The following is a 13010-nucleotide window of genomic DNA, read 5'->3' on the forward strand; positions in this document are numbered from 1 at the left end:
CCCTCACATACCGAGCTTTCTATTTTGAAAATGAACATCGATATGATGTACAGCAACTCGTAATTTCCTGCATATATGATAGTTTAAAAATGCAAATTTAACTATAAATCGTTCGAAATGACAACTTCTAGTATGATTAACCCGCGAGCAACACGTTGGTTTCGCTTTCGCTTCCGAGTGAAGAAAATAACTCTGGGTAAGTTATGTTTATGTATGTTTCGGGAGTTGTGCGTGTGTATCCGGATTCCGACTTTTCAGGAAATGAAACGACGCCTGCGCCACAGCTCTCTCAATAACACACACGCACTCACGTGCCCACACACGGCTATTAGCGTTCTTTTCTCTCTAATCCGGGAGAAGTTGCACATTCATTTCTCTCAAGGAAAAAAGGGTCTTCAACGCATGGCTCTGGAAGCTTGTTGCAATGGCCCACCGACGGAAAGGCTTACATAATTACAGGATTTATATAAATGCTGAAAAAAAAAGCTCAATGAAAAATGTATTCCAGAACTGATTTTTTAAAAAAAACCAATTATTCAAAATTAATTTAGACAACAGTTCAGAACTGATGAGGCAAATAATTTTAGAATTAATGAGAGAAATGATTTCATTATTATTATAACAAATAATAACAGAATTGGGGGGACTGTTTCGCTTTCGCCATTCATGGAAGTATGTGATACGTGAAAAAATATTTCCACCATTTTTTATTAATTCTGAAATAATTTTTTCATCGAATATCAATTTCTATTAATTCTAAAATTTTTTCATTGATTCTGATAATATTTCTTAAATATTCCTCAAGGAAAAAAAAACTCTCCTTTAATATAGGGACTCCTGTTTGGTTTGACTCGGTGTCCTGGGTCCCGAATTAAAATATATCGAGTGACTATGTCCATGGGGAGCGAGGAGTCATTGATCTGCCAAGCTGTTTGCTGTTTGACCAATGGTGCTCGGATGCAGTGCCGTCTTAACGCATGGGCCCACCCGGGAACGGCCCGGGGGCCTCAAGGGAAGAGGGGCCTCCGAGAAATTAGAACCGGTTGAAATTTTTGAAAATTTGTCAGATAGGGCCTCAGAAAAATTACTTGGCCCGGGGGCCCATGATGCTCTTAAGACGGCCCTGCTCGGGTGAGCTCTAATTGAAAATACTGCTTAGATAAAACAAACAATAGTTGATTCCATCGGAGGATGAAACTGCTCTAAAAGAATGCATGTTCGCGAGGCAATGATTACGGTACAGCAGGAATGAAAAAACTATCTCATTTTTTCCCAATAGGCTATCAGTTCACATTTCGTATCTGCTCTAGCTTCGTATATTCATTCAGAGTTTTAAAAAAATCCTAGTGTTAAAGTCAAAGTTATCGAGGATGATAATGACATTAGTGAACGAAAATTAGCGCAAATTTACTGATGTGGACGCACGCAGGCAAAACAGATTTTGAATAACAGCTCACATATATGGAGATACAGTAGTCCCCCCACACTCTAATATCAAAGACGTGTATGGTTGATCTTATATATGTGTGTATTTATGTATTGGCATCATCAGCGTGCCCTCCCAAACCTTCATGTTTGTCTCAGCCTACGACAGCTCAGTGTACTTAGCAAAGCCCTTCCTTAAGGATGCGAACATAGTGCGTGCGTGTTTCCGATTCCGAAAGTGGGCGTGGTTTATTCGCGCCGGGAGCGTGCACATAGTGCAAGCAGGTTATCCGCTGCAGTACTTTATACTATTTCTTTTTCCAGAAACTTTATTGTCAACCCTGAAAATCTGAACTGCTTCTTTTTCTGTACTCCATCATTTTTTTTTTCGATTTTCCCCTCCCGCGTATTTGGACGGGTAAATACGCGGGAGGGGAAAATCGAAAAAAAAAATGATGGAGTACAGAAAAAGAAGCAGTTCAGATTTTCAGGGTTGACAATAAAGTTTCTGGAAAAAGGGGTTACCATCAAGCATGGGGTGGCCAACTCCTTTCTGTTCAAGGGCCAACATCACGGTCAGCTACAGCGTGGCGGTGTATAAGCAGCACCAGTAAAATGAGAGATATCCGACAACTCGCACATTTGCACATGTCTGGTAATATGGCAAAACACGGGCTCTATTTATACGCTAAACTTTTACACTGGGCATTGAATTCTCTTTCATCTTTCATAAACATATTCATTGTTTACCTGGTTGCGTTACCAGCCAGATGTAATGCATAAAAAATTAGTTTCTTCTGCAAATTATTCCATCAAATTTATTGATCGTTTGAATTTCACTAACGAAAAATTTGAGGCAATTTACCAAACGAGATGGCGGAAAAAATATTGCCCATGTGCCAAACCTTATGAGCAGTTTGATGTGTTTTAAAAGGCAGTATGTGTGGTATAAGATGGAGAATTATTTTCGCCACTATTAAATAGTGGATGTAAGTAGTTTTCCATTGTGGTGGAACGAGAATAGCTCACAAATAATGATCACAAATTTGATTTAACATATTGTAAATTACTAATTTTAATTGAATAATCTAATAATTTATATTTACCTTGTCGGGGCTACCCTGACATAAATCATGAAGGAAAGAGAGAGAGAAAGAGTTCGAATTTGTATTATTTCTCCCATCTACTCTGGGCTCAGTAAACTCGCCTCGGGAAGAGGTTCACTTAAATAAATAACAATAAAATTTCAATAAAAAGAGCGCGCAATCACAAATTACTATAAATATCTTCATTTGAAATTCATGCATCTTCAATACAAAATGATTGTGATGAGATACAAAACAGCTTCTTTTCATTCTTCTATTACTTAAAAAAGTAATATAGGAATTATAAGTAATTATAATTCTTTCTATTTATAGAAAGAATTATATATAATTACAGAATTATAGTAAGGATTGCAGAGAAGTAGATTCTAGTCTCCGCCAGGACTCGAACCCAAGCCAATAACTCCTAGATACTACGTCTAAGCTATCTAGGAGGTATTTCCCAGGGTCTCTAGCATACCGGAAGGACATGCAAATTGCCGGAAGGGCAAATTTAATACCCGCTTCCTTTATATACACCTGTTTCCTTGATATGTTGGACTAAGAAAAATAGGCTATAAAATAGGCTAAATATGTAGGACTATCGTCCTACCTGGGGGCTAGTCGCTGAAGTTGAGACAAGCTACTTCAGTGCCTCACGCTACAGTACGTGAAATAAGGAAGGCAAGGCCGTGTCTCAAATAGTGGTGTATACGGTAGCATGCTTGTCGATACCTAAGAGGGCCTGGTTTCGAACACCTGTGGAGACTAGATGCTTTTTCTTTCCGAGTTCACCTCGATGAAAATCTAGAAAATACTGCATCTATTTCCTTAAATTTTCTGTATTTCACTCCAGAAAATATGGTCAGCTGAAACATTCGGGAATGACAGACTGAATGTCCCGCTTACATTCGAATTTAATATGGTCATGGTAACAAAAGTGAAAGTTCTAATCACCTCTTCAAACCTTACAAACTTCACTACTAGATGGCCATGAGCAGAGGTGCAGCAATTACTTTTTTTTTCTCCTCTGTATGTTGCCATAGTTACTCTGAAGGCGTCCATACTAACCACGAGTTTCAAACGCCGCCGCAAACAAAAGAACTGACGAGAGTTTCTATATCAACATGTCGAGTTGAAGAGATTCAGAAAGCGTTTTCCCCGCAGCAAAAGAAGCGCGATGGCGAGCCGGGTCAGTCGATAAATTCAGTTATTAATATAATGGAGTATATATATAATCTAGAGCAGGGATTGGCCAACTTCTTTCTGTTCGCGGGCCAACATAATGGTCAGCTATAGCCAAGGCCGTCTTAAGACGCATCATGGGGCCCCGGGTCAAGTGGTTTTTCTGAAGCCCTATCTGGTAGATTGTAGAAAATTTTTGTCGGATCTGATTTTTGAGAGGCCCCTCTTCTCTTGGGGCCTCATGCCCAATGCGTTAAAGACGGCACTGCATGTGGGGGTGGGGGGGGGGGGCTAAGTTGGCTATAGTCCAAGGCAGCAAGTTCAGAGGAGTGGCAAATGTGATGAATGAGTGCGCAACAAAATTTGAGTATAATGGAAGAAAATGATGGCTAAACCGTAAATCCACCTCTTGCCTAGGGGACTGCGTTAGTCAGTAAACAACAAAAAGAGTCGCCTAAGAGTGTGCAAACATGCGAATGACCAAAACGATATGCAAGCATGTTATTGAGGAAAAGGGGGGAAAAGTCAGTGAACAATCGAAAGAGTGACACCTAGAGAGGGAGAGACTACTTCAGCAGGGTCGTCATTTCAACTTTCTCCGGGGGAGGGGGGGGGCAAAGAACACGTACTCAATGTATTTATAATTATATATATTTGTATACATATATATATATATATACCATTTTTAGTGTATTTTCAAAAGCCGGGGGGGGGGGGCAACAGACCTCAACCGTCCCCCAAACAACCGGCCTGCACTTCAGTGAGCAACCAAAAGATTAACCCACAGTGTACAAGCATTTGACCAAAAGAGTGGTGAATCACCTAGAGAGTGGGCTTCCGAAACAGTTATCAAGAGAGAGTGTGAAAACACGGGGAAGCATTTGAGTGACCAAATAATAAAACATAATTATTTGGTACATGTGAATAACCTAGAGACCGAGAAACCATTCAGTAAGTGACCAAAAAATTAATCAAGAGTGTATAAGCATGTTAATGGCCAAAATCGTGACCTAAAGAATGAGGATCCAGGTCAGTAATCAAAAGAGTGTGAAAGCAGGTGAGTGACCAAATGACCCAGGGATAGAGGTATATTTATGGGAGAAGTGGGGAGAGCAAGTTCAAAGAGCAATGAATTTAAGAAATTGGTAGTGAAGAAAATTGGGACTGTAGAATGGAGAGACAGGATTAACAAGGAGATCGGCTAAAAGTTGGGAACCATAGAAAACCAACTTCAGCCGACCACCACTGTGCTGCTGGAGGGGGTTCAAACCCAGGTACTTGTGATACAAGTCTGTCACTATGACCACACGACTGCACAGCAGCTACTTAAAAGTCTGGAAGGGCATGATGATGATGATGTTTTCAGTATATCTGTACGCACATCTTTGATTTCTTTCCTTCCCCATATCTCCACCCACGTCAATATTTACGATAATCTCTCTTAAAAGCAGCTATAAGTGCAACTGCAAGCATGCAAGTTTTTTTTCTAAAAGCATGTACAATTTTTCTTTCGCCACTACATGGTACAGGTATGCTTGCACAAGAACCAGTTTGTACTTGGAGGGCACAGTGGTTACCACCATAAAGTCTACTGTCAGGTCATGTCTATCCATGGGTGCTTACCGTACCAGACCTGGGGTAGCCACTGATAGATGTCGCTTTCCTCAAAATGACTTCGTTTAGTCTCCCTCTATGCTCAAGACGAGTATGGAAGTATATCATGGCTCTAAAGAGAACGATTTCTGACCCAACTCGATCTGTAGTAAATTTCTGTATAATGATATGATCGGAGTGGGTGTGCAGTAAAGTAGCAGTAGTTTGTACTTGAAATGTGTCAAGCTCGGGCAATCTTTTTGGCTGTCTACAGAAGGCAAACGCCGAGCAGTTCTCACTGAAGTGTGTGGTTCCCTACCCCATGGTATATCAGCATGGAGTTGGAAGGGAGAAGTTCTGACACCTGCACAAAAATCCGAAAAAAAAAATTCCCCCACCCGAACCTCTACTCTATAAAACAGGTTATAACATCTTTGACGTCAGTTTTTGAAGATATCTATCAGCATAGTTAGATAGTTGGATTTATACATTACCATGCCACCCCGTTTATGAAGTACATTGGCAGAGCTGGTAACTAGGAGTCAAGGTTGTTCTTGCTGTTCCCGTGTGCTGTAGAAGTTTACAATTTTATAACTATCAATTTTTTTTATATATGCTGCCCTTTCAAGATAGCTGCTTGGGGTAATTGTCTTCCATTGCAAGACCTTAGCGAGACAGGAGTAGAGCTGTCCACCCCCCCCCCTTCAAAATATGAGGAAACATAGTTGCTAATGCTTGCGAATTCTTGTATCCAGAAGCCTTCTGATTTTCTAGCCTTATTAAAATCTAAGAAATGTGAACTGGTCTTACCATTTGAAAAAATCTCTCTGCAGAGAGCAGGCAGACCTTCAACATGATGTTTACATAACACGAAAATTCAATTATTTACCATCTTTATTTCAAAATATGGGAAACAGGTGGCAGTACCAGCCAAAACACAAAACAAGCACACAACTCACAGAATATAAATGTGTTAGAACCAAGCATACACACACATAAATAGCACGTTCCTGCATGTACCAATTCACTAGAAATTCCACACAGGTATGTGTATGAGGTGCATGTATGGTTAAAGTAGTAGTTTTGCCCCCCCCCCCCAAAATATATTTCTGAACCCTCCCTCTACTTCCAGGGGGGGGGGTGAGGTTATACTGAGATCTGAGTGCATGACGCTACTTATTTATGTATTTATTCTGATGAATAGGCCTACTTTGTTTTTCTTTCTGAACAGAAAATAGTTTCCGAACCTGTGGTTGGCTCCCGAAAAATTGGTACAAAAAGGCAAATCATGGTCACGCAAGAAGAGCTAGAGGTAGCAAACCTTGTTACTCGAATAAATAACTTTTTTTACTTCATGTGGTATTATTTTATCTGTGTAAATATTTTTGTTCAGCCAAGTGATATTTAATTGCTGTTTGGTTTTTGCGTTTGTTTTTTAATGTAAGCCTACATAGACCTATTGTAAAGAAATTTCACGCGAGTATGCATGTCTTCCTATAGGCGAAAAAGAAGCATGATGAAGAGTATCCTCCAATTTTGCTTGAAGGCACTTGGACGAAATGTGTCCCATATAAAGAGAAGTGTCGCCACCATTACCCAAGTGAATCGATTGCTATAAACTATACTCCTAATGCACGTTTTCTGAATGTTAGAGCCATTCATAAAATCAGGAGGAATCAAGCCAAAAAATTACAGTCCAGTATCCTTTTCTGCTTTGATGTTTTTTTATATAAGAAAACTGGTGCTGTCATTAGCATCTATTTCAAGCAGCGCTGTGCCATATTCGTGAAAACAAACTCTTGTCAATGATTTTCATAAACCCCTAATTTTTTTCTTACAGCAATCAACTTTTAGTTTTTCTAGTTTTGATTGTTGTGTATGACAGGGGCTTGACAAATCGCAAAAAAATCTAGGCATCAACTAAAAGTTTTTAGGAGCTAAGCTTTTGTTTTTGAGTCATCCATAATTTAAAAATTATGGGTGACTTGACAGCTATCGAAGGAGGATCACTATGTTCTGAGAAATTAAGAAAAAGTAATTAATTTGGACCTATTTTTCTCAAAAACAAAAGCTTAGCTCCTAAAAACTTTTAGTTGATGACCCTATCTCCCAGACTCCCCAAAAATTTTTAAATAATCCTTACCTTTGAGGGAGAAAATTTTTCCAGAAGAGTTAATGCAGAAAAGCCTGTTAAGTCTGTTTTCGTTGTTTCTTTTTTTTTTTTTTTTTTGCCCACCACAAAACAACATCAGATGTGGGACACTAGTAATCACTGTTGCACCAAATCATCACTAAATGTCTCATTTTGATGATGAACAAATAAAACTTGTCGAAAAGCCAAAACTAGTTTGGCCTCTAGATAGTCAAATTGGCAGAATGGTGTGTGTGTAATGGCCATACATTTCGTTTTGGGCCTCACCGGCCTGGTGGTGATTTTGACTGCAGTGTAGTCATATTGATTGTGTTGTGTATGACGGGAGGGGGGGGGGTTATAACTCTCCCCCCCCCCAGCCGAGATTATAGTGTATATTTTGCAAGAAAAAAATTTTACCCCCTCCCCCCCCCACCCTTTTTCAGAGGGAAAAAAATTAAATCTCCCCTTTCCCCAAAAAAAATCCTGTGTACGCCTATGAGTGTAGTTAATGATAGGTACTCACTATTGGGCAATTGCTGATGTGATGTTCCATTTTTCTGTTGTTTTTTTGCTATCAATGTACATATGAATGAAGCCTATAATTTCTATTTGGCCAATTACTGGTGGTTCAGGTCAGGGCTTAATTCAAAAAATATTTAGGTGCCAGCCAAACTTCTTAAAAGGCTTATATCCCGGAAGGGACAGAGCCTGGGTCGTGTCTGGTCTGTCGGAGCCAAACTTCTTGTGCCCGAGTGGCGTGGTGGCAAGATGCTCGTCTACGTCTACCACCGTAAAGGTTTCTGTCATTGTCCTAAGTTCAAACCCAGAATATAAATAAAATATTTTCCCTAATGAGCTTGAGGCGACCACGGATAGATGGCACCTTCGTTTCCAACCCAACTTATTAATGGCAGTTAGTTGCAATACAGTTATATGGGTAGAGTTGGTGTTTGGTGAAGTAGCCAAACTTCTTAGGCGCTAAGCATGATTTTGTTTTTAAAAAATGGTTCTGAATAATGTTTTTAAGAATTCTTGGGGGACTTTTTATACCCACCATTCCTATGTTAAGAGAGACAGTGTTATGAAATCAGAAAATTTTGTGCTATTCATAGACTCCAATTTAGCAAGAAGAGACAGAAAATTATAGTCGCCAACACAAATTTTCTATTCGCTGTGGCAACCTAGGGCCTGGGATTTGCCAAGTCCATCAAGCTTGCCCTCCATTTCACTGGTCTAGATGTACAACTACAAATACCACGCCACAACAGGCAAATTGCCCAACGAGGTGGCTGACTTAAGAACATCATGGATCCTCGAGCCTTTTTTTGGAGGCCCTACCTACTACTGCTACACCACACATGCACCCCCCCCCCCCCGTGGAACCCCCAACGAATCGGTACATGCGGGAATGGGCGTGTACGTGTAGTGAAACCTGACGTGAAGTTTTTTTTGTTTCTCTGTAATTCTTGTTATGTGTAGTGCTGCCATCTGCCACCAGTTTTTCTAACTATGAGGGAAGTGTTATGATTGAATGATTTATCGTTGTAGGACTGTTGCTCTCTGTGGCGAGACTTTTTAACGGGGAGATCGAAAGTCTCTAGCTTTGCTGTGGGTGGGTTTGAACCCATGTACCATGCTAAACTCTTCCCATCTCTGACTCCCTATCTTACCAACCCACCACAACAGCAGAATGCTTATGTTTTTCATCTGGCTTTTCAATATTTCATTTAATCCAGTTTTAGATCGCTATTAGAATTTTGGTTATTATTCCACTTAAAAATTGTAAGGGGAAGAAATCCCTACAATTTCAGTTACGAAAAATCAGTGCTTCATTGACAAAAATTTGTCTCTGCAGGGTTGTTGTATGGAATTCATATAATGCACAAAAATCTCATTAATTTTCATTCACCAGGGTCGGCAGCTATGTCCTTCCATGTTAGTAGTTACTCCTGATATAAATTTTGAATATTTTGTGTTGTCCTCAGACTCTAATTTAGTATTTAAAAAAAATCTTTATATTGGTGCCTTTATCAATTTTTTAGTTACCACATGGTGACCAGACACTTGGGATTCATCAAGGCCTGGTGTATGAGATAGCTTGCGTTTATTATATGAATAACCTTATTTATTTTCATGGATTGATTATTTTATTTTTGCAGAGCTAAAGTCCAATTCAAGATCTTCAGTAAATTTTATTCAAGCTTTTTTTTTTCTCAATGGGATTGAAAATTTACTTGTTTTCATCAATTATGAATGTACAAGCCTTAGCTCAATAACATAGAAAATATTCCGAGATCTCTCTTCATGACCCTTGATAGTGTCAAAAATATATATAAATCCAAGGCACTGAAGAAAGTTAGGAAGCGGAAGAAGAACAAACCATCCAATACTGAGGTCGCAGAAAGGTAAACACATAATTTTGGAATTTTGCTGTTTCGGAAAAGGGTAAAAACCATATTAGAAACGTTGTAATTTTAGTGGTAAAACCCAAGAAATAGTAATTGTGTCAAAAAATAGTTGTTTTTTTTATTTAATAAGTTAGTCAAATCCTGATTTAAGGAATCGGAAGAAACCGGAAATTTTATTCATTAAATCATGGTTTAATTGATCAAGAGCATAAACACACTCGAAACAGTGAATTTTCAAAGCTACATACTTTGTTGTTGCTCTTGGTTATCACTTGCCAGTGCCGTCTTGATGTGTGTGCCCATATTCAGGCACGACCCAGGGGCCTTACAAAACGGAGATATAGATGAAATTTTGTAGGTGGTATGAATGAAATTTTTCCAAGTAGGGCCTCAGAAAATCACTTGGCCTGGGTGCCCGTGGTACTCTTGAGACAGTCCTGGCTGTTACAACTTATTTCTAACAACAATTAGGAAGAGTATGTAAACTTAAAAATAGTCAGAATGCATGAAATAATTGCTTGATAGAAGTTTGTCTGGTACGTTCAACATTTTGTCAAATTCCTTTCCAAGTTGTTATTTTTTAACTGAAAAAATGTTTTCTCTTCGAATGACAGGTAATTCATTGCTTGTCAAGGCACATAAACTTGAGTAACTTTATTTCTTTACCGAAATCTAAACATATAGGCAGCACAATATTTCATGGTATTGGCATATACCAATTGTGGTGTATGTTACTTAAATGTCATTATTGTCTCCTTCACTCAAAAAGGAGCAGATTTCAGCCAAAGTGGATTAAGGTCAGTTGAGGTCCCATGTGCAGAAGAAAATATTGGGCCCCGTAAATTAGAAAAAAACAAAGAGTTGGGGATTTTCGGCACCCTTTAAAAAAGTCTGCACCCAGGATGTGCGCTCACACCATTAAGTCCGCCTCTAGATTTCCGGTTCCCTTTTTTTTTTGGTCTGAAGAAGAGCGGAAGGTCACATCCCAGAAAGTCAAATCTTTGGAATGTTAGTTTCGAGTGATGAGAAATAAAAAAAAAATTAAGTACAGTTTAATAAAACATGTTTTTATCTGTTAAATAGGGGTTTGACCTTTATTTTCATTAGAATTACAGAGGATAATCATCAGATCGAGGAATTTGTTGAATCTGAGTCTGATTGTATGGAGGAAAAATTTGCCAAATCTATTTTATTCCGATCTGCAAAACCGATGTAGTGATCAGATGGCAATCACACACACAAGAAATCTTCCAATCACAACATTTTAGTATTTTGAAATTTATTCTCTGTTTTGAAACATCAATGTCTTAGTTTATCATAAGTAGTGCATTCCATGCACTGTAATGCCGCAATATTGACTATGAGAAGATGAAAAAATGTATAAATGGATGAATTGCTGAAACTGTTTCTTTTAACAGGCCGTTGAGTCCAGATACACAGCTGTCACTACGCAAAGATCCATTTGAGATAGATTTTCAGTATTTTACTAACCCACCTGAAAGCATCAAGGTAAATTTATTTTTGTCTAATATGTTTGTGTTGATATATATATATTCATTTATTTTTATTTCTGTTATTACACGATTAACTTAGGATTCCCGTAACTTCAGCACCAGTTCAGTGCAAAATGCAGTGGAATGGAAAAAAAAAAATTTAATATTATTTAAATTTTATTATTTATTATTATGATAAATTGTAGTACTAGCTACAAAGATTTAAAATCTATTGGATTGATTGCAAAGCTTGTGTAGCAAACCACACATAAAAATATCTTTCTTCTATAGTGGTTAAATTTTTATGGACATAATTATTTTTTTTATGAAACATGGTAATATTATTATATTTTGTTTTTCAAAAGAATATGATGAATTCTTGATGAAAAATTTCAAAAATATACAACTTGGCATGTACAATGAAACCTGTGTATTATGATAAACCTGCCTATTATGATATTTTCAGTGGTTCCAGCGGAATTCCTATTCACTCAATATATTTTGAACCTGCCTACAGCGATAATAAATTTTTAGATACACCTGTCTAAAACGATAATTTTACCTTTTTAGTAAGCTGCATTTATGCCCTGAGTTTTTGTCTTTGAAAACGACACCCCTATGGTGCAGGATGTGAGATAGATAGCGACATATGTGTAATAATAAATTATGGCAAGAGAATCAGGGACAGGGGTCTAGAATAGGGCTAGAGCTATTGGAATGTGCACAAGTATTTGCAAAATGAAAAAAGCTCAGAAAAAATTCCTGAACCTGGTTACTTAACGTGTAATGTGACCTTGGCCACAGTAAGAGAAAGCAAATTGCTTGCCTTTTTAGTTGTGATCAACTGCCGCTTGACAGACAAGGTGAATATGCAAAGTTATAATGTTGATTAATGGTATGTCTTTGAGATATTTGTATTGTGAGAAATATCTTGTTTATCAGGTCCATATCTTTTAAAAAGCTCTAAAGTTTTTTGCTTGTCTTGTGAGAAATTACTTGTTAATTGAGTCAAAATTCATTCGTAAACTGAGTTACTCATAATCCACATTTCCACTGCATATTAAGGATTTTTTAAAAAAATCACCAATCTCATGACACACAAATCTCTTGCAATTCTGCAAAGAATAAATCATATATAAAATATAAAAATTTATTGATGTGGATTCCAAAATTTTTCTCTTTTAAAAAATTGGGCCAGAAGATGAAGAAACTATCAAAAAAAAAATTTCATAACCTTATATTGAGATGTTTTTGTATTTTACAGCGATATTGGTATTATGTTGAAAACATGGTAGATAAGAGTTGTATAGTGGAACCTTCACAAAAACTGAAAAAAAGAGTCATGAAAAGAATGAGCAAAAAACTTAGAACTATGAATCAGTTTTCCGCTAAAATAGATAAGCTGCTGGAAGAAAATAAGAGTTTCTATTACGCATACTTAAAGCAAAATATAGGTAAGGAAAAACATATTATTCTCTCAAGTTGTCTATAAATGTGAGTCATGTAGTGCTGATGTTATTTAGAATCTTAAACAGCAATCTCTTTGAAATGCACTCATCGTGTATAACATGAAACTACAGTCCTATAATATCAAATTTTTGAAAGAATTTTTTTTCTGATTGGATTGTTTTTGTCACGTTTGGTTTAATGTCTTCAGCGAAATCTTACTTTTAAGACTTTCAAATCTTTT

At 37.7% G+C, this 13010-nt stretch overlaps 1 protein-coding gene across 1 annotated transcript in view; it reads left to right on the plus strand.

Moving 5' to 3' along the window:
- Window positions 1–6924: 6924 nt before the first annotated feature.
- LOC149068889 (dynein axonemal heavy chain 3-like) overlaps window positions 6925–13010 on the plus strand; it is a 130300-nt gene continuing 124214 nt past the window's right edge. Inside the window, exons 1-4 of the mRNA XM_089250328.1 lie at window positions 6925–6984; window positions 9701–9824; window positions 11246–11336; window positions 12585–12774. Coding sequence (XP_089106454.1) covers window positions 9724–9824; window positions 11246–11336; window positions 12585–12774 — 382 coding nt within the window. The 5' untranslated portion in view covers window positions 6925–6984; window positions 9701–9723. The remainder of the gene's footprint in view (window positions 6985–9700; window positions 9825–11245; window positions 11337–12584; window positions 12775–13010) is intronic.

This window comes from Pholcus phalangioides, unplaced genomic scaffold, assembly GCF_987345545.1.
Source record: "Pholcus phalangioides strain wild (caught in Gottingen) unplaced genomic scaffold, Ppha-v1.0 ptg000024l_1, whole genome shotgun sequence".
NCBI classification, from domain to species: domain Eukaryota; kingdom Metazoa; phylum Arthropoda; class Arachnida; order Araneae; family Pholcidae; genus Pholcus; species Pholcus phalangioides.